The sequence below is a fragment of the Podarcis liolepis genome (genome assembly GCF_965112155.1).
Source record: "Podarcis liolepis genome assembly, chromosome: 12".
Taxonomy (NCBI): domain Eukaryota; kingdom Metazoa; phylum Chordata; class Lepidosauria; order Squamata; family Lacertidae; genus Podarcis; species Podarcis liolepis.
The window spans coordinates 14,671,321-14,694,227 of record NC_139563.1 but is presented as its reverse complement, the minus strand read 5'-3'; the positions used below and the strand labels follow the sequence as shown (position 1 = coordinate 14,694,227).

The following is a 22,907-nucleotide window of genomic DNA, read 5'->3' as shown; positions in this document are numbered from 1 at the left end:
CGCCGCAAGGGGCATGGTAGGAATTTTTCCCAATTGGCAATTTCCAGCCTTTTGGTTTTTCGCCTACCTCGTAGCAACTCGTCACAACTTTTCGGCATTGGCGGTAGGCATTGGTAAGAAGGGGTTAAGAGGATGTGTGGGGGGGAGGAACGCCATCACCTCCCCCCAGTGAACGAAGGGTGGTCCGTTAGAGGACTCCGGGGGGGCGTGGCCCTGTCCGAAGCCTATGGAGGTGTGGGCCAAAGGCACGCCCCAGAGCGGTGACCCGGGGGAGCTCTTAGCCGACGTGCCTCAGCGGGAGACTCCCCCGATCAGTGTTAACCCTTCACCGTGTCTCCAGCAAATGGGCTGGAGCCGGATAGTCGTTAGGACCAATGCCTAAGCCAATGCCTCTCATTCCTGAATTCAATAAAGTTGTGGCCTAATTCGCCCAATTAACCTTAATTATGGTGTCTCGTGTGTTTATTTATCTTGGTGGGGGGCGGGAACTCGCCACGCAACTACTCTATTCCCAATTTAAGAAAGGAAAGTGAAATGTCAGTGGACAACAAAAGAGGTTTAAAGACTCTCTCACGGCAAATCTATTTTTAAAAATGCAGTATAAGCACAGATCATTGGGAAATACTGGCCTGCGAACACTCCAATTGGGGAATAGCCTCTACCAAAGGCATCTTGGACTTTGAAGAAGCACAAACTCCAGACAAACGGGAGAAATGAGCTAAGAGGAAAGCACATTTGGCAAAGTCTCACCGTGATCAACTACTGCCCAGAAATCTATGTCCCCACTGTGGAAGGACGTGTGGATCCAGAATTGGCCTCCACAATCACTAAAGACACATTGTTAAGACAATACTCATGGGAGACAATTTTACTTGGCTATGCATGATCACCAAAGAAGAAGAGTCTTGGACAATTTGATTGCATGTAGAATAATATCTTCAATAATAATATCAATAATCAATAATATCTTCTTTTAACTGAATGGCAAGACAATGCAAAATGAGAGAACCTGCTGCTTCTTTCTTTTAAAGGGCTATCTCTCTCTTTCCACACAAGTGCACATGTGGATATCTCATGCTTTCACATAGTAAATTACACACACACGCAAAACCACACTGGATGTAACAGATTGTTTTGGTGGTGATGGATACTATATGTAATAGGCTCCTGTGACAGGTACCCTAGAACAGCGTTTCCCAAACTTGGGTCTCCAGCTGCTTGGGGACTATAACTCCCATCACCCCTACTTAGTAGGACCAGTGGTCAGGGATTAGGAGAACTGTCGTCCAAAAACAGCTGGAGACCCAAGTTTGGGAAGCTACTTTCTTTACAAAAGCTTCAAGAGAATTAGGTTGTCCTGCAGTATTAAGAATAAAAGGACTTTTCTGAATGGCTGACAATATAACAAGGGAAGTAACAAAACAAAACAAAACCAGACCAAACCAGACCAGACCAGACCAAACCTACTAGGCTTGAGTTTACCAGGGAGGAGCAATGGAAAGCTGAAATGGAGATGAACTGAATTTGGAAATCCATGATTCCAAGTCTTAGAATTTTAGTGCATGTATTGTCATGGGTATGTATAGCCAACAAAGCAGGTATAAAAGCACTAATTTAATGTAGGTATCAATGCAATTTTTATTTTGTTTTGTGTGTTTTTTAAAAAAAACACCTTACAGATGTTCTATTTCCCGCCAGAGAAACATCAGTGCAGAAGAAGAAATAATAATTCCAGAAGTATACAGACAGAATAAAATAAGATGGCAGGCAAGTGCTACTGAAGAAAACAGAAGAAAAAACACCAGGACGGTTTTGTTTTTAGAAAAGGAAAGTAACCTTTCAGGAGGCTCTGAAGTGGTGGTGTATTTTAGCATGAGAAAACGTCCAATTGCTCTCCTGGTACTCAGATAAGAACGAAGTCAAATGGTGCTGGCTCCAACCCCAGGCCTTAAGCAACAGAGACCTGTCAGCCAATGGACTGGAGCCAGAAGGCTGCCTGCTTATGCCGACATTCTAGAACTTTCTGCATGTCCGCCATTTTTTAGTCGCCCTCCTCTGCTGCCTCTCTCATTGAGTGATTGCAAAAAAAGCCATGGAAGAGGGGGAAGCAGAAATCTTAAAGACGCTAGAGTGACAGTCCTGGATATTATAAAAGTAAAGCAAGGAGAAAACTCCCGTGCATGTTAGTTACTAACACAAGGAGTTGGCTTCTGCTGCTAATGGGGCACAAGGAACCATCTTGCACAGCAGCCAGAGATAAAGCAACCCCTCGTAGCTGTTCTCTTGAAAGATCTGATTATCCTTACCTTGGAGGAAGGGAGCTGAGGCAATTTATTTGCGTTCAGCCTCTGGTCAACAGATTGGGAAGCATTTTACACTCCTTAGGCTGTTTTCCAGTCAGACGGGAGGAGGAAAGCAAATATGTTTGCAGATGGGTAAGTACATGGCAGAGAAACAAAGTTAATTCCCCTAAGACACCGAACCAGCCTTTAAGGGGCCAGGAGGCTGAAACAACCGTCTTCACTGCAACTTCTCAGGCAGGGGAAGTTAATGCTAATCTCCACTAGCTAAAATAAAGACCTGTCTGCTGAAATAAAGAGGTTCTTCCTGATAATCTACTTGTTAGATTCCTAATCTGGCCAGATGAGGCTGTCTGCCCACAGGGCACAGAAGGGAGAGAGAGAGAGAGAAAGAGGGAGGGAGGGGGGAAGAAACTTAGGTCACAGCTCAGTAGACTGGTATTTATAGCTCAGGCTTCTCAGAATTTACTCATCTACAAACAGAGAATACAAAACCCATTTAGATTACTACAAGGTTGCGCAGCAGGAATCCTGCGCAAGAGAACAAGCTCACCCTAAATGCTACGATATAAACAAGCAACTCTACTGAGGAGGGCAACCAAAATGGTCAAAGGCCTGGAAACGATGCCTTATGAGGAACGGTTAAAGGAGCTGGGCATGTTTAGCCTGGAGAAGAGGAGGTTAAGGGGTGATATGATAGCCATGTTCAAATATATAAAAGGATGTCACATAGAGGAGGGAGAAAGGTTGTTTTCTGCTGCTCCAGAGAAGCGGACACGGAGCAATGGATCCAAACTACAAGAAAGAAGATTCCACCTAAACATTAGGAAGAACTTCCTGACAGTAAGAGCTGTTCGACAGTGGAATTTGCTGCCAAGGAGTGTAGTGGAGTCTCCTTCTTTGGAGGTCTTTAAGCAGAGGCTTGACAACCATATGTCAGGAGTGCTCTGATGGTGTTTCCTGCTTGGCAGGGGGTTGGACTCGATGGCCCTTGTGGTCTCTTCCAACTCTATGATTCTATGATTCCTTTTGGTTTAAATAATGCCTAACGCACTCAGTTTCTTACCAATATGGGGGGGGGGACCACTCAAGTTTCAAAACTCTTAAAAATGCAAACTCATTTGAATTATGAGTAATGCCAGCCTGTCAAGAAGATCTGTATAAATACGAATGCTGAAGGTGCCAGCTATTGTTTTTACCATTCAAATTTCATTACGCATATGGCTGTATTATTTATTGATTGTATTTTTATACGGCACAATACAAAAGGAATAAAACAATTGAGACGTATGTCTCTGACGCTCCCCAAAATAGTCTCATCTCGCTGAACCTCACCACAGAACTCTTGTGGTGTCACTTTTATTCCCGTTACACAAAAAGAGGAAGCGAAGCTGAAATCCTTTTGAACATTCAGGGAGCTCTGCACTTTCAGTGAACTCATGCAGGGCAGAAGGTATCCTTGCGGCAGGAAGATTTCGCTCTCACTGCCTGCAAATTGAATCGTACACTTGGTGCATGCAATAGGAACTGTGCAGATATGCAACATACTGCACACAGAGTTGAGCTACATTCACTGAATGCACAAGGCCTCCTCACCTCATTAATATCTCTAAGAGGCTTTAGTGACTTGCTATCTAAGGGCATCAATACAGACTCACGATGGGAGCTGCCATCTGAATCCACTAGTTTTCGGGTTACAGGAATAAAGGTGGGCCAAAAAAAAAAAGTTCTATCTGCAAAATAACATCAAAACAAGTCCTTTCAAAATGTACACAACTGCATGAGGGCAAGGTACACACAGAGTGCTACTCTGGAAATATTATAGTTTTCTGCTAACATTTTGTTTGCATTGGTGGAAATTTTTATTTATTTACAGTGGTACCTCGGGTTACATACGCTTCAGGTTACATACACTTCAGGTTACAGACACCGCTAACCCAGAAATATTACCTCGGGTTAAGAACTTTGCTTCAGGATGAGAACAGAAATCGCGCAGCGGCAGCGTGGCAGCAGCGGGAGGCCTCATTAGCTAAAGTGGTGCTTCAGGTTAAGAACAGTTTCAGGTTAAGAACGGACCTCCGGAACGAATTAAGTATGTAACCAGAGGTACCACTGTACTGCAATTTTTTTTATACAGCTCACCTTTCAGGATATGAATCCTACCAAGGTGGTTTTTACAAGCAATATTCAATTACGTATTTTAAAAACTACAACAACAATATTAAATATAAAAGGCAAGCTTTCAAACTTGTACAAACAAGACTTCTCTAGCCTCGGAAGCTTGAATTCTCTTTCAGCCAAAAGAAAAATGTTCTATTGTAATTCATCCGGTTTCCTCTTACACTTAAAAGACGCAAGGGACCATCCCAGTCCAGTCACTATCGTACAGTTAAACAGTTCACATGCCTAAAATCAGCTGGACTACAATCACACAGTTCCCGCGTTCGTGTGCCATGTTAAACCACAGTCAACGTTTAATTATGGCTAATGCAAATGAAGAGCTGGTTGGTGCGCCCTAATCAAAAGTCCATGCTTTGCTACTCCTATTGTGTGGTCTGAGCCACGATTGTGGTTTTCTTGTTTCCTATGAGCAAACCATGAGCGGTAAGCCAAGAACAAACCTTGTCTACCACACAATGTTAAGAGAGAAACATGCCAAGAGCTCTGGTCTGGGCAACACAGCAAGTCTAGGCTCGCGGTTCGCTGCAGGCAAGGGTACTTTTGAAAAGTGTGCCCTAGCGTTCTGTTCATTCAAGTGAAACGATGGTTAAAAATTAACCATGGTTTAACGTGGCACGAGAGCCTACGCCACTGCACGGAATCCTTAAAAATAGCTAATTTACTTAAAAACACAAGGCTTCATATGCATGGCCTTGGATTGAGAGATGCACAGCAGATGGAATTACACTGAAATCTGCCTGACATTTCCGCAGAAGCTGTTGACAGACCTAAGAGGTGATCCTGTTTGTTCACGCTTTAAATACCTCAGGCAACATGCAACCTCATATAATGCTCATTATCTGGTCAGTTCTGTCAGAAGTAATGATTTTCATGCAGATAAGGCTAGCTTGTTCCAGCAATTAAATTCACTGTACATTCACACTCAAACATGCCATTAACTTACAGCTCAGGCGGTTAGACTGAATATCCCACCTACACAAGCCACAAAAGCAGTTGTGCCGCTGAACTCCCCTTCTGCCCACATTTTCCATAATTCGGAGCAGCTGCTTCTTACAGATCCTTCATTTCTCTTGTTTTGCCCCACTACAGAAATGGGGACCAGGCACATGGAACAGTTGTAGCACCTAGAATTTCTGTCATTTACTCAAAATGCTTCTGTTCTTGCAGGCTTTTGGCCTGCTGGATTGAAAATTTATTGACTGCCTGATTGATTTAAAGTATTTATATTCCACTCCTCATAATATACTGGTACAGTGGTACCTCGGGTTAAGTACTTAATTCATTCTGGAGGTCCGTTCTTAACCTGAAACTGTTCTTAACCTGAAGCACTGCTTTAGCTAATGGGGCCTCCTGCTGCCGCCGCACCGCCGGAGCCTGATTTCTGTTCTCATCCTGAAGCAAAGTTCTTAACCCAAGGTACTATTTCTGGGTTAGCGGAGTCTGTAACCTGAAGCGTATGTAACTAGAAGCATATGTAACCCGAGGTACCACTCTGTGTGTGTGTGTGTGTATCCCAGATAAGTTACAATGTAACTTAAAACAAAATAATAGCATATAAATAAAAATACAATAAATGATACGTAAATAAACAACATAACTAGCACAATACTAAACTTAAAATGTCAATTAAAACAGGTAAGCAAAAACCTGTTTTTGAAATACAGCATCCTAGCAAGACAATTTTATAGGGACAAACCAATTTAAATGCATGAAAGAACAAAAAATTATTTACTTATGGTGGAAATATAACAAAGTGCAAGAATTCTGGACTACAGTAAAGCAAGAAGCAGGTGGAGTTCTCCAACACCTTTGGACCCCATCCTTTGCTTACTGAATTACGTGAAAGTAAACCCTGCAGCAGTAGCAAAGGTGAGAGGATCCTTGGGCAAAGTAGCCTGTAAACTGCGCCTATAGACTGTAATTCCCCAAGCAGCTGTTCCATAGAAGCTGGAGAAGCTTTGGTGAGATTACTACAAAATTAAATGTTTGGGGATGATAGTTATGGCAGCCGTGCAAAACGAGAATAAACTATACATGTACAGACAAAATAGGTGCACATTTTAATTTACAATAAAAAAACAGTGTTACAAGAACAGAAAGCCAGTGTTTCTTGTGCCAAAAGCAACAAGCCACAAGAATATCAATTTCATGCAGCTCACCTTAATGGTGAAGGAATGAAGAGTATGAATAGGGGTTTGTTTTAAAAAACACCAGAAGAAAAGACAGCATCTTATTTTTGCCTCTGTAAATGAAAGGGCTTTTGATCGGTTTAAAGCTGATTTCAACAAGGGGCTTCCCTTAATATCGTAACTGCTAATTTATTCCTGCTATCATCCTCAAGGGGGAAAAGTGCATTTTTTACTCTGCCAGCTGACCCTCTGGGTTTTGTTTGTCATGGAGTTGAATGGTCAATAGATACGGCATGCAGTCTGCTGCCCATTACTGGGCAACTACTCAGGTCTCTTGGAGTACCGTATTTTTCGCCCTATAGGACGCACTTTTTCCCCTCCAAAAATGAAGGGGAAATGTGTGTGCGTCCTATGGGGCGAATGCAGGCTTTCCCTGAAGCCTGGAGAGCGAGAGGGGTCGGTGCGCACCGGCCCCTCTCGCTCTCCAGGCTTCAGGAAGCTCTGCGCAACCCTCGGGAGACCGGCTCCGAGGGTTGCGCAGAGCTGCCTGCAGTCCCGGGATCAGCGCAGCTCTGCGCGGCCATCGGGAGCGGGGCGCAAAGTCCCGCCCCGCTCCGGATGGCGGCGCAGAGCTGCCTGCAGTCCCGGAATCAGCGCACTTCTCTCCATCGCCAGCCCCACAAGCTCGGGGGACAGCGGGGAGGCAGAGCGTGCCTTCCCACTGTTCCCCGACCTGGTTCTTCCAGCCCCGCACCTGGGGGGGGGGATAAAAAAAAATCTTTATTTCCCCCCCAAAAAACTAGGTGCGTCCTATGGGCCGGAGCGTCCTATGGGGCGCAAAATACAGTAATAATTTCTCACCCCTGAGACAGACCTTTAGTCAATGGTACAAAACCAAAACAGTTTTAACACTGGACCGGTTCAGGTATCACATGAAGGCACAATTTGCATGACAACAGCAACTCACAATGAACCTTGAGTATGCAATGCTTACCCTCTCCTCTTGAAGAAGAGTTTATCAGCTTTTGATTCCAGGTTAGATTAACCATAGCTTGGTGTGTCGTCCAAACTGACAAGCTGTGGTGAAGGTTAACCATGGTTTATTTGAAACTAGCAAACTTCAAATAATGGATTATGAAGCTGGCTTGTTTGAACAAACCTTAAGTCAACATGAGCCACAGTTTAGGGTTCAGGCAGGGTGCTAACTATAATTAATGCCTTATTCAAGGTTGTGTTTACTTCGTCTACAGATCATAAACATATAATTTATCAGAGAGCGAGATTGAAAGTTTCAATCTCCTTTTCACGGTTATACTGGATAAATGGGAGATTGTGGGAACCTGAGTCTTCCTAAGGATTATTCTCATCAAGCTAAACTTTAGTTTGACATCTGAATGCAGCAACTCTTATTACAGATAAGCTTTCCATGAATCCAGCTCTGCTTTCCTGACTACCAAAATGATGTGTTGCCTTAATCAGTTCCTGCTTTTTTCTCAATTAGTTACTGTTTTCGTTAGTCTGTTTTAGATCCACCGGTACTTAGGATCAAATCTCGTGATCTCAGAAGTGCTGTTCAAACAACAAATGCAGACCCTTTCACTGGAACTTTTAAGAACAACACATTTGGGAATATGTAAGCCAATACAACAACAAAAAGCACAACCCACCAACCAATTTTACAGTGCAAACCCCCCTGAAACGAGACATGCAAGTTTCAAGGCTAATGAAATCTAACCAGCACTGAAACAAGACAGCAAATATATTGAGACATATCCAACGAATGTGCCCCGCCAATGCAAAGATTTAAGCTTGTGCAACAGAATCGCTCCTCTTCTTCTCCCGACCCTCCCCCAATCTTATCCGGAGAGTTGGAGAACCCAAGATTAGAGTTGGGGCTTGCAGGGTGGAAATTTTCCACGTGCAAGGATAAATCCTTGAGCTGATGGGACACGTTAATTGGATACGGCCCATTATCCCACCCTCCTTTCCTCTGGTAGCTGGATGGAACGCAACCATCATTTAGAGGACTCTACGTAGACAAAACTATGAAAAGATGCCAGCCAAATGCAATATGAAAAGGGGAAATAGATATTATGAGAAAATCTACCAAGTTTATTATTTATCAAAATATTTATATACCGCTATGTTATAAAATTGTATCAAAGCAGCAACATAAAACATAAAACCATACAAAAAAAAAGTATCTTAAAAAGTGAAAAGCAGACACCAAATTGTTACATTTCAGCAAAAAAAGAAAAACATTTTTTTTTTAACACTGTATCTTATCTAAACCTGAATGCAAGGTTAATGATAAATTCAAGTGTAATCTTTCCTTAATGATGGTAATGGCTTATTATTTTTTGTTTATGTTAGTATTAATCTGTTATGACATGAAGTATGCTAGAGGGATTTGGATTTTCATCAAGGTCAACCACATTAGAAAATGAAAGACAGTAAAAAAAAAAGGGGGGGAGGTCTGAAGTCGAACAAGACATACCCTGTAAACAAGGCCATTTACACATATCAGCAAATCAGCCCCAAACTGGCCTGCTGTTGCATTTTCTGCGCTTATTATGCAATATGCAAAATTAAAGTACTGGTTAGAAATTCAAGGAATGCAATAGCATTATTCACCAACCATCTCCCTACTCCATCCATGTAAAACTTGAGGAAACTTTCAAATGGCCTTTCTTAAATGGTGCTTTCACATTTTGCGAGATCTCTCACAAATTGCTATTTTGTTCCCATCTCATTACCCTGCTTCCCTGGCCTATCTGTTTGGCCTACTTAATACTCAGACTTGCTGAATCAGCATTCCTACAAAAATGTCCCTCCACAAGGCAGACCCTCTCCTCCTCCAAAGGAAAAGCCCAGACAGTAAACAGAAAGAACCAGGTGTATAGTGCAGTCTGTAATCTAGCAGCTGGTAAAATTCATTTTTTTAAATAAAATAAACTGGGTATTTTTTTTATTAAAAAAATCTCATTCAATCTAGTTTGATGTACACTGTAGCGATGCTCAGTTTATAACTCTCCAGAAATCCTAACTCAACTTACCTGGGAGTAAGTCCCCAAACTGAATTTGGTGGGACTTACTTCTGGTTACGACTGTGCTGCAAACCGAGAAGTCGTCAGGTTTATACACCTTTTCTGCAATTACTGCACTCGGTGGTTTACCGCCCGATATAAATCCATTAAGAATAATAGTATCATCACATCCCTGACATGCCATAACAATCACGTTATTCAGAACGGAACAATTCACTGTTATTAAGAACACAGCCAATTCAAATAACCAGCACAGTAATACTCAGTTCCTATACCATCAGTACGCACTGCTCTGTCTTCCGCTTCATTAGCTGGTCAAATGAGTAGTAGGGTAGATTTTGCTACCCTCGTACAGATTAATATGTTTGCTGTTCTCTGCAGAAACCACCAGCTCCTGCTGCACAGGAACAAGGTGGGCTCTGTGTTGAAAGTTTGTGCGCTTCTCAGATTTGAGGGAGTTTGTAGAGGTTCTTGAGTGATATGGGAGTCATGCTGCAAATAAGGGTATTTGAGGAGGGGGGAGTTGGAACAGCAAGAGGACAAGATGCTCATGGAGAGAAGAAAGAGATACCCTTGAGAGCCAAATCTCTTGTCCCTCGTGCAGCTAAGCAGCCTTCTGAAGCCTGGGACCAACACGACAGCCGCCAATCATTGCTTCTGCTTCACTGCCGAACAGCAACCATGCACCAGTAACATTATTTTTACTAGCCTTTGGGAGTTCCATTTTTAGATATTTTAATTGTTTTATTGCTGCCCCGGGCTCCTTAGGGAGGAGGGGCAGGAAATAAGCTGAATTTAAGAAATCAAGTATCAGTGTTGCTAAAACGAGATGGCTGTGGATTATTACTTCAAATTTCTGCTAGTGTAGTTAGCTGCGAGGAAAACACCCTTTCTAGGATTTTTAGACTTCTCTTAACCTAAACAGAAAAGCAGGACAAACTATTCAACGTACAAAATAACAAGTGATGCCCAAAAGGTTGCTGCAAGCCTATTTGAAAGTGGAATAAGGTTTTTGCTCACCAGGGAGCCTTCACCTCCTGCATTTGACAACCAGCAAGCAGTTTCTTATATAGAGGCCACAACAAAATGACGTGACATCATGACGTTATGAGACGTTAACAGAGGTGGCATCTAAAAGCAGGAAGTGCTTGTATGTAACTGCTGTCTTTAGTAGCCATTCATGGTGCATGATATGTGGTAACCCCACTGTGCCTGCAAGCAGACATGCAGGTACCAGCAAGACGCACCCACACTGCATGAAACAATTATTCTATTCAAGCATGGTCTGCTGTTGCGTATGGTTTACTCCTTAGCCTTGTATGCCTCCTTCTGGCAGCTCCTACAGCCAAGCTGGTGCCAAAAGTACAGTGGTGCCTCGCAAGACGAAAATAATCCATTCCGCGAGTCTCTTTGTCTAGCGTTTTTTTCGTCTTGCGAAGCAACCCTATTAGCGGCTTAGCGCTATTAGCGGCTATTAAAGGCTTAGCGGCTATTAAAGGCTTAGCAGCTTAGCAGCTAAAAGGCTATTAGCGGCTTAGCGGCTTAGAAAAGGGGGGGAGCGAAAAAAATGGCAAGACTTTTTCGTCTTGCGAAGCAAGCCCATAGGGAAATTCGTCTAGCGAAGCAACGCAAAAACGGAAAACCCTTTCATCTAGCGAGTTTTCCGTCTTGCGAGGCATTCGTCTTGCGGGGCACCACTGTATTGCTATTCTTTCCTTTGGACCACATCAGCCTGGCTTCACTCCTGGAGTTTGGCTTCACCCCTGGAGGCACACTCCATTGTCTCTGGAGACAGACAGAGGCCAACTCACTCACTGGTTTGCTGCTGCAAGAAGGAGCAAGCACTAGTGGAGATTGGAAGCTTCCCTTTGTTGTTTTCAGCAAACCGGTTTGCTGTTTCACCTGAACCCAAGAAACTATGGTTTGTACAAGCCAAAGTTTGCCCATGAACCAAGATCGATAAATTCAATCAAATGATGACTCGTGGATCCAGTTTGGGTAAAATGACAAAATGTGGGTTGCCACAAAATAGGAACAGAAAGCATAGTGGAGTACAGGCTACATGAACTAGGGAACAAAAGAAAGTTTCTTTCACCAAGTCAAATTATTTTTCCAGCTAGCCCATTATTGTCTACTCTGGCTGGGGCACAGAGGGCATTTCTCTTTAACTGATGCCTCATTGTAACTGAAGATGCCAAATATTGAACCTGGACCTGTCACATGCAAAACAGTTGTTCTACCATTAAGCTATGGTCCTTTCTAGAGATCTGGCATTATAGTCTGATGCAGCCAATGACTGTAGTAGGGAGAAGAGTTGGTTGTAGTAAGAGTTTCGTATGGACATAAAAGTTGCAAATAAATTATTTCCCACAGCTAGTCTTCACATGCAGTTATTAAGCAGGAAGAGTTATTTGTTTTTGTTTTAAAGATTGAAAACCTTTTACTATATATAGGGTTGTAGTCAACTTACTCAGAGTAGACCCATTGAAATTAATAGACCTAGGTTAGTCATGTGCATTAACTTTGGTGGGTCTATTACAAGTATAACTAGGATTGAATACCACCATTATTACACAATCTTTGTAGTAGGGATATTATTTTCCACTTGAGAACAACTTTTTCCATCTTCCTATCATGTGTCAGGTGCTATTAATGGCAGGAGACTGGACAAGACAGTCCACAGGTCAATTTCAATTCAACACAACCGTTTCCTTTTTCAAACTCATGGTCCATGACTTGAAATATAGAGTACAAGAGCACACAGATTCATATGAGAGAATAATATATATATTATATGGCAAAAATGTTTCTGTGCTACTCAGTTTTTATTGCTGACACCTTCTCATTGGGTCATACCATTTTTATTTCTATTAGTAGTATTTAAATGACACTTACTTCGTAATACGGTCAATGTTAGCAATTTGCTTCTGGTTTCGGATGATTTCTATAGCCGCCCAAAGATGCTGGATAGCTTTTGTATCTGCCTGACGCCTTTTCGTTAAGCGTGCCATGACCCCTTTACTTGTTCAACTGCAGTGGAAAAATAACAATAATGAATTATAAAATAGATTACATGGTGATTATATTGCACCTGCCACAAATAAGATTATGAGGGAAATTATGTTAACTGCAACAATCTGATTCGGAGGCTATTGTTTTATAAGCTCTATTAACGCAAGCTCTATATGTGTGGTTTCAAAATCTTGGTATAGAGATAGAGCAAAGTTTTATTCTCCAGAGATAATGCCCAGGATATGCTTTTTTTGCTGCACAAACTAACTCTCCTGTCCTCAGAAACAGTCTGACTCCATAATAAAGTTTCTGCCATGCAGCAGAGGTCAGGCACTGTATTTACAAAAATACTTGCATGCCACAATTTCATTAAAAGTAACAAATTATATACACTCAAGGCGGGAGGAAACACACACACAATTTTAAAACAGACCACCAGCTAACTATTACAGCTTTGTTTTTCTTAATTGCCTGCAGAAGTCTGGAGGCAAAGAGAAAATGTTCAGCAAACTTTTAAAGCTTAGTATAGGATCTCTGTTGAAAGATTGTTTCAATGACACTAAAGGGCTCAGTTTCGTGTTGTAAAGGCTCCGTTTTGTGTTGATGTCAAATGAGCGTCACAAACTTGGGGGGCAGCCATTACACCAAGTATGAGGAACCTCTGCGCCTTAAGAGGTTGCTGGACTACAACTCCCATCATCCCACATGCTGACTGGACAGATAGGAGAAGGAGTCCCACAACATCTGTAGGGCCACAGGATTTCTGCACTATATACAAATAATATTTGCATGTTGCAAAATCCAAGAAAGATAACATTAAAGGGGTAGATATCTACATTTCTTACAGCATGAAACATCCTATATCCCTTTAAATGTGTTTGTGGGAGAGGATGGGGGGGGAGAGGGGCTATTGGTTTGGTTTATTCTTTTTTTTATATAAATGTATAGAATCATAGAGTTGGAAGAGACCACAAGGGCCATCGAGTCCAACCCCCTGCCAAGCAGGAAACACCATCAGAGCACTCCTGACATATGGTTGTGTTCTTATCTTGTATATTGTGTTCTTATCTTGTATTTTTATGCTGTGAACCTCCCCGAGATCTACAGATGAAGGATGGCATACAAACTTAATAAATATTAATAATAATATTTAAATAATAATAATTGAAATCACTTTTCATTTCACCAAAAATGAAACTGTGGGAAAACCCTGTTTAAACTGGTGAGGCGCCAGACGGTCAAATATAATTGCTTCATGTGCTGGGTTCAGCCTGTGGGCTGTCACATACATGGCCACTCAAATAAATACTCTTTTATTTTGTCTAATCGATCACTTCCCCCCCCCCCCATACAAGAATTTCAAGAACGAAGTAATGAAACAAACAAGAAATATTTTGAATTAACCCTTAACATATAGAAAGTTAATAATATCAGAGGTCACAGGCATCAGGATTTCCTAAAGTCCATCACACTTTTCCACCCTAAGAAAATGAAGTTCTACACGTTACCTGTAGCCACAATATGGTCTCTTACTAATTTTAAGGAGAGGATGACGTCCCTAGAGAGGGGAATGCACTGTCAGTAGAATCCAAGGGGACCAATCTGTCTGTGCCTATTTTACAGTAAACCTACACGATGTTCACCATAACACACAACATCTCGGACTTATCAACATTTCCTAGGCGGAAATCAGACCCCGGACAACAAATGTCTTCAACTCCTCAGGATAATCTGTTCCCTACCCTCCAACTCAGTTTGGACATTCTCTCCAATAGGTAAAGGGACCCCTGACAATTAGGTCCAGTCGTGGCTGACTGGGGTTACGGCGCTCATCTCGCTTTATTGGCCGAGGGAGCCGGCGTACAGCTTCTGGGTCATGTGGCCAGCATGACTAAGCCGCTTCTGGCAAACCAGAGCAGCGCACGGAAACACCGTTTGCCTTCCCGCCGGAGGGGTACCTATTTATCTACTTGCACTTTGACGTGCTTTCGAACTGCTAGGTTGGCAGGAGCAGGGACCGAGCAACGGGAGCTCACCCCGTCATGGGGATTCGAACCGCCGACCTTCTGATCAGCAAGTCCTAGACTCTGTGGTTTAATGCACAGCGCCACCCGCGTCCCTTCCAATAAGAGAAGTCTCTCCAATAGGAGAGTAGGATTGTCTGTTTGAAATTCTGAGGAGAGACTCCACAAGCAATCTAAGGCAGTGTTTCCCAACCGGTGTTCCGCGGCACACGAGTGTGCCGTGAGACATCGGCTGGTGTGCCGCGAGATGCCTGGAGGGAGGCGGGCGAGTCGGGCGGCGAGAGGCGGGGCGGCGGCGGCGAGGAGAGGCCGCGCCTCCTGCTGCTGCCTGGCGCTCCTCCTTGCAGCCGGCAGCGCTGCCTGGGCGCCTCCGCGCGACTCTGCCTCGCTGGGTTTGGTCTCCCAGCAGAGATGGGTCACACGCGCCCCTCCCTCCCTCCCTCAGCCTGCGCGGAGGGAGAGCCAGAGAGAGGCATCGCTCCTGCGCTCCGAGGCGGATTGAGCGCAGCTGAGAGGAGCTGCCAAGGGAAAAAACTTTCACTTTTGTGCGTCCCTCCCGGCGTGACGCTGCGCGCTGACGTCACGGGGCGGGGCTTTAATGGTGGTGTGCCGCGAGATTTTTTTTCAGTAAACAGGTGTGCCGTTGCCCAAAAACGTTTGGGAAACACTGATCTAAGGAGTTGGCAGTGCAGGAGAGACTTTCCCCCCCCCAACCCTAATGCAACTATAAACCTTCTTGGAAGGATTTTACTGTAAAGTCTCTCCTGCCCATTAATATGAGCATATAAATTATTAGGAATAATAAAGTCAGTGGCAATGGAATTCCTGCTTTAAATGCAGAACATAGCATTTAAAGCATCATCTTTTTTTTATTTTAAAAAGTGTGCAAAATGCTTAGAGCCCAATCGTTTTCAATTAGACTTAAAAATAAATAAATCCCGCTTTATCCACCACCCCCCCGGCCCCATGCTGCAATTTGCTCATCCATCTAACTATAAACAAGGACATAACAAGCAGCTGGCATTGTTTACAAAAAATTTCCAGAAGCAGCAGGCAAAAGGTACAGATAAGCCACAAATCGCCCACAGGGCCGTTACAGGCTAGAATCCCCCCTTTTAAAAAGATTAATCCTGCCTTTCAATCACTACATAACTTTGTTTAACGGTGCCACTTTCAGAGTAAGAAACTGTTGATAAATGGCAGGTTATTAACATATATGCAGTTTATTCTAGACACCAATGAGTGCCCTAAAACTGAATCCCTCTGATGTAATACTAGAATTAGAAAGCTTACAGCAAAACAAGAGGTATATTTAGAATAAAGTAAGAATTCTACTCTACAATAGGAGCACTGTTCACAGTCGATATTTATTCCAGTATCTGCATATGGTTTTTGCAGCGCAAAAGATCTGCACTGGCCCAAGCTAGAGATCACATCTCATTTCTCGGTGTGTTCTTTGGGGTTATGGGCCCAGGGACTTGGTGGTCACCTTATGACTTAATACTTTAATTTGGAATAGTAGTAGTAGTAGTAGTAGTAGTAGTAGTAGTTTATTATTTATACCCCGCCCATCTGGCTGGGCTTCCCCAGCCACTCTGGGCGGCTTCCAACAAAATATTAAAATACTATAATACATCAAACATTAAAAGCTTCCCTAAACAGGGCTGCCTTCAGATGTCTTCTAAAAGTCTGGTAGTTGTTGTTCTCTTTGACATCTGGTGGGAGGGCGTTCCTCAGGACAGGTGCCACTACTGAGAAGGCCCTCTGCCTGGTTCCCTGTAACTTGGCTTCTCACAGTGAAGGAACCGCCAGAAGGCCTTCGGCGCTGGACCTCAGTGTTCGGGTAGAACGGTGGGGGTGGAGACGCTCCTTCAGATAATATTGCAATATAGCAATATTGCACAGCATCTAGTGTTTTACTGACATGTATATGGCCGCTGTTAGCATAATCACTCTCCTCAGTTGCCCTACCACATTTCCTTGGCATGTGATGCTGAGGTTAGAGTGTTGGACTAGGGCTGAATCGAAGTTCAAATGCACACTCGGCCATCCAACCAGTGGTGATTGGTACCCAGTGGAAATGGCAGAGCAGAAGGCAGGAGGTGGAACCAGTGGCAATGACTGGCCAACTAATTCCAGTTTAATCCCCATTCTCCTTCCTGCTGAGGTCTACCAGGGCAATATTGAGACTATGGAGGAGGAGGAGAAAGAGCCTGACAGAGATGGCTGATTGAAGGCAGACAAAGTTTATATATACCATATTTTTCCGTGTATAACACGACCCCTATTTTTTGGGACTCCAAATAAAGAAATCCCCCAAACGCTTTATCCGTGTATAAGACGACCCCCAATTTTAAACTTGAAAAAATAGGGGGGGGGGGGAATATAGTCTTATGCACTGAAAAATACGGTAAGCAGTGACACAGAAGGCCTATCACTTAAACAACTGCCATACAGTGGTGCCTCGCAAGATGAAATTAATTCGTTCCGCGAGTTTTGTCGTCTTGCGATTTTTTTCGTCTTGCGAAGCACGGTGTCGGGAAAGTTTTGGAAAAGCTTCAAAAATCACCAAAGTCTTTAAAAACCTCAAAAAAGGCTACCGCACCGCATTCTATGAGTTGCTCCTCGAAGTCAAGTCGCAACTGTATTAACGGTGTTAAGAAAAAGGAAACAAACTTGCAAGACGTTTCCGTCTTGCAAAGCAAGCCCATAGGGAAAATCGTCTTGCGAAGCAGCTCAAAAAACAAAAAACCCTTTCGTCTAGCGAGTTTTTTGTCTTGCGAGGCATTCGTCTTGCAAGGTACCACTGTACTCTATTTTAAGCCACCCTGTTGTTATAATCTAGCAATACTTAACATATATTTCTTTTAGCAAGCCACTCTGAGCCCCACACATACATTAAACAGAATAGAAGTATTGCCACCCAACCCCACCCCATTCACCTCTACCCCCATCACCTTTCTCCCTCTTTCCCATTTTTCTTCCTAATGTAACACTAATGTCTCAACAAAAGATACTGATCTGTAGAAAATCTTAACTTGAAAAAAGAGACATTGCACATACTTTTGTAAACCAAGAAAGCTTTAAGAATAATATATATTTTCTAAAAAAGTAAGCCACTCTGAGAACTTGGTTATAGGGCAGCATATACTGCCTGATATAAATCACAATTAATTATGGTCTATGGGTACCACATCCAATCATATCACTTTGAAGATGTGTCTGGGTGGAAAAGTGAGTGGAGGATTTTCCTGAACTGCATCATCATCCCTTGAGTAGATGAATTTGGAAGATAGGCAAATTCTCAACTTAATCTGGAGCAAAAGTGAAACCAACAAGAATAAAGCAACAGGACTCGTCACCTCACTACCATCTTACAAATGCAGCCTAACTGGTTTATGGTTTACGGCATAATTTACACAACTGCCGCACTGTGTCTAAGTTGTGCAAATTATGATCCAGTTTCAAAACGTGCCTGTCATAATATTAGTGACCACAGCAGCTTTAAGGAGCTGTGCAGTTAATATTCTTATTTGGGCTGGCTTTTGGTGGCAGGGTTAAGAGACTGAATACTTTTTATTTTACTTTTAGTATTTTACACCACAGCTGTCAAAGATCTTGGGAAGGCTCCAAAGCAAAATAAACGGGGTGTGTGTGTGTAATAAATGGGGGGGGGGACGTCCCATGCCTCAGCTACTGATAAAGAGTGAGCTGTCTATAATGCTATATGTCAGGAAAGCCAATGTCGTGCTCTAGAGGTGTTTTGAACTACAACTCCCATCATTCCTGATCACTGGCTGTGCTGGCTTGTGATGAAGGCAGTTGTGGTTCAACAACTACTGGTGGTCATTAGTCTCACAGATGAATCCTTATAGGTGCCATTTTCTCCCCTAACATAGGCTCTCCACAGCCTGATGGGTTGAACTGAGAGCAGAGAACTGAGTTGCGCAGTACTGAGAAAACCAAAACAACTTCTTGTGCAAAAGATTTAACTCCACATTGTAGTATCTTAGCTCTGGTTTCGCTGTTGATTCTAACCGGAACTAGGTCCTGAATAGGCCTGGAGTAGACCTGCCAGTTAAACTTCCTCCCTCCAGCTAATTACTACAGGTTACACAAGCTTAAAAGGTTAGCATTCAGGGAGACGAGCCAGGGAAAAGCCTTGAGTGATGAGAGGCAGGATAAACCCCAAGTGAAATCAAACAAGAACTGGTTTGGCCAGTACAAGAAATCCTTAGGCGGGCAGAATATCAGCTATTCCAGGAAGAATTTTTCCAGCTCAGCAACAGGCTCCTTCTTATTGATTCACTCTTCGTCAGGTCTTTTAACAGTGTGGTTTAGCAGCTACAGAGTGCAGAGCTAAGACCTGGGAGACCAGCATTCAAATCTCCACTCAGCCATAAAGTTCACTGGGTGACCTTGGGCCATTCACAGCCTCCTGTGTGCAACCTCCCTCACAGGGTTGCTATGAGGAAAAAAATGAGGAGGAGGGAACTATTTAAGCCACCCTGAAGCACTTGGAGGAAAGGTCGGGTATAAATGCAATAATAAATAAATAAATATTTCTTTGCCCTGACACTTGTGACATTTGATAGATTCATAGTGCTCGAAGGAAATGCTCTGCAAGAAAACCTCTGGGTTTTTTGGGGGGCGGGGGAAGCCCCAACATTTCCCCCCAAAAGTCAAAAATCTGTGAGTGTGCAAATGCAAGATCCCTGTGCATACCCATATCTTTACTTTCTCTTCAACTCCCTCTGCAAGACCACCTTTTAAACTCAAGGGAACTTTAAAACTGGTTTGTGGTTTGTTGCTGGTTACTTCAAAAAAAAGGAAATAGACAGAAAACCACAGCGGTGTGCAAATTATGTCTTAAAGCACACACTATTCACCTCACTGGATGAGAACCTTAATATGTGCATAAATATGCAACTAAATTATTCTTAATAATTCAAGATTATGGCCACAGTAAACATGTGGCAGTTAACAAGACATTTTATTTATTTGCTTTTAAAAAAAACATGTGGCAGCCTCAAAGCCAATTCTTTCTTGAGTTGTTCGCTAAAGTAGTTTTCTTCAACAAATCTTATCAATTTTCTTAATACAAGAAGGTCGAGACACTCCTTTCACTTTCCCAAAGCACAGCTGCCTGAACACGTTCCAATGTTTTGTTTGCACTCCAACAAAAAACGCAAAACATGGCACATCCTTTTGATCTTTTTCAATCCCCTCCGTCAAAAAGTCTGTCCTTGCGTCTTTCAAAGAGAAGTTGGTTTAAATTTTGGGAGTCAGGTGCAGAAATAGCTACGCTGCGCTATCTCTCGGTCTCACAGCCTGTACACATTTGAAGGCCAGAGGAACGGCAGAGAGGGGAGGAAAGGTGACACACATTTTTCTTTGTGTTCTGTACTTTTCCTGACTTGACATGAAATACTGCGTGACTGGCAGGTATCCTCATCCCAAAAGACAATTAATTTCTCCCTTGAAGATATCAGTTCATTTTAATACATTAAAAAGAAGAACATTTGCCCACTGCCAGCCCTTGAGACCGAGGTATATCTGAATCCAAATCCAGAATAGCAGCAGAAAACGCTACCTGGCGTCCATCACATGAGAGAATGAGCAGTAAAATTTCAGTGCAAACTAGAGTGAGGATTGGTGCTGCTTTCAGGAGGAAACACACGTTCTCTGTGTCAGCTGAAGCAGAAGAAGTCTCAGTGACCAAAGGCTATTTACTAGTCTACAGAGCCATGTTTTGAGCATCATCACAGTCCAAAACACTAGTAATTAAAAGGTAGGTATCCTGCTCATGTCCCATGCTGGGGTGACTGGGGTGATTGAGAACAATGGCTGACCTTTAACCTATTCAAGAGTATTGTGGTACCTCGGGTTAAGTACTTAATTCGTTCCGGAGGTCCGTTCTTAACCTGAAACTGTTCTTAACCTGAAGCACCACTTTAGCTAATGGGGCCTCCTGCTGCCATCGCACCACCGGAGCACAATTTCTGTTCTCATCCTGAAGCAAAGTTCTTAACCTGAAGCACTATTTCTGGGTTAGCAGAGTCTGTGACCTGAAGCGTATGTAACCTGAGGTACCACTGTACACCTTTGGATTTTATTGTGGGTCTTCTCTTCACCACAAAAACCTGCTTCTCATACAGAATTCAAAATAAGAGTCCCCGGTCTCATCAAAATTTACGTTGCTAAAGTAATTCTCATAAATGGAGGAAGCCTTCCATGCTGCAAATTCTGACATACCAAAAGGAACCGCTCACGAGCAGAACAAATTGTAGGACACAACTCTTCTTTCAAGCTCCTATGTCTGTAGTATCATGGAATTCAAACAGTTCAATTATTTAGCATTTGCAAACACAAGGTTTCTCCTTGTGAAAAATAACTTTCGCTATGGGTTTATCTCATGTCTTCAGCCAGCTGAAATCTTTCTTAGGCTACGCACAGTACAAGCCTCTGAATATAACCGTAGTGTTTTGTGGTTGTTGTTTTTTTGTTTGTTTGCTCTGCATGCTCATTAGAACAGCAAAACAACCATAGCTGTTAAAGACAAATTCTTTCTTCCAAGGACAAACATTCCACAGCTCCTTAAGGGCGACTAAGCCCGTAGCAAGTTTCAAATTTCAATCATTTTCATAAAGTCCACTGGGAATGTTATGGTGCTCACTACACAAAAGGCGTTTTCTCAGGCTTTGTGGGGGGAAAACAAACAAAATGGCTGACTATATGGAGAAATTAAAATGGCTGGATTATTTCAACAGATAAAAGGTCTGCTTCAAAGGAAAATGGCAGTCCCGTTTATAAGAAACTGCAGCTCTTTCTGCTGGAAGGCCACTGAATGGACACGTTATTTCAAGAGAAGAAGGCCCAAAATGAAAGAAGCTGAAGTCAAGCTTTCTTCATAGTCCAACTGGAATAGGGCTGGGAAGAAACTGTTTTGTTGGTCTTGCTGTTTGCTGCCCTGGGCTACTCCGAGAGGAAGGGTGGGGTAGAAATTAAATAAATAAATGCAGTGTGTGTCCCAAGTTCAATCCTAAGCAATCCCCGATTTTGAAGGATGTCAAGCAGCCCTTCTAGGAAGGAAAGAAGTTAGAATATGAACCCTGGTGCACTTCCCAACACTATCAAGTCAGTACAGTGGTACCTCGGGTTACATACGCTTCAGGTTACAGGCTCCGCTAACCCAGAAATAGTACCTCGGGTTAAGAACTTTGCTTCAGGATGAGAACAGAAATCGTGCTCTGGCGGCAGCAGGAGGCCCCATTAGCTAAAGTGGTGCTTCAGGTTAAGAACAGTTCCAGGTTAAGAACGGACCTCCGGAACGAATTAAGTACTTAACACGAGGTACCACTGTACCAGGATAAGCAATAGTTAGCAACTACTTTAGTCTGAACCAGTATAACATATGTTCCTTCTACACTCATATTCTTGTCCTATCAGCATAGTTCTCCGTCAAGATGACTCCATGGTAACACTACAGAAAAAATCACACACACACACACACACACACACACACACACACACACACACTTCAGCAGCTCTTATCATACAGTAGTGGACCAGCCCCCAGACCCCTTGCACAGTGAATCTGAGGAAGCGGCACAGAATGGGTCAAAGCCCAAACCCTGCAAAAAAAGGATTCTCTACTGTGTTTTTGAGTATTTCGAGTTGTTCCTATGGGTACAGCTATTGTGTTTACAGTATCAGTGGTTTCTAGAAGATGGCGTTTATTGCTTGCTTAGGGAAGAACACCAGAAAGATTGTTTTCTGGGGGAGGAGAGGAGTTTTTCCAAAGCCCAAAGGTCCTACCCACCCACCCTTCTCATTATCTGTATGAGATGGCTTGATGCAGGAGGGCATCTTCCCAGTGGAAGAGAGAAGAAAAACAAGTCACTGCTGAACGAATGCAACTCTTCTGCTCCACACTGGGGAAGAGAAAATATAAATCTGCCATAAACTATGGGAATTAGGGGCCTCAGGTGTTCGTGGGTTATTCCTCCCTTCTCACATTAGTGTAATTTCTTTTTCTCAATCAGCTGACATGAACACAGATGAAAAAGATCTTGGACTGAGGGCTCCCACACCATCTTTTTCATAGCTGCTTTTTCACTTGCATCATAGATATGCTTGTTCTGTGAGATATATATATATATAAATAAACACAAGGCAGTCAATCAATTAAATAATTTTAATTGATCACATTCT

The 22,907-nt window shown here is 42.9% G+C and overlaps 1 protein-coding gene across 29 annotated transcripts in view; it reads right to left on the bottom strand.

Moving 5' to 3' along the window:
- Window positions 1-22,907, bottom strand: part of ZMYND11 (zinc finger MYND-type containing 11) — a 111,956-nt gene that overhangs the window by 42,644 nt on the left and 46,405 nt on the right. For 25 of the 29 annotated variants that reach the window (XM_083466921.1, XM_083466918.1, XM_083466913.1 and 22 more), the window contains one exon: window positions 12,553-12,687. The exons of the other annotated variants lie outside the window; for them this stretch is intronic. In XM_083466921.1, the coding sequence (XP_083323047.1) occupies window positions 12,553-12,668 (116 nt within the window). In that variant the 5' untranslated portion in view covers window positions 12,669-12,687. The remainder of the gene's footprint in view (window positions 1-12,552; window positions 12,688-22,907) is intronic. 29 annotated transcript variants of the gene reach the window in all.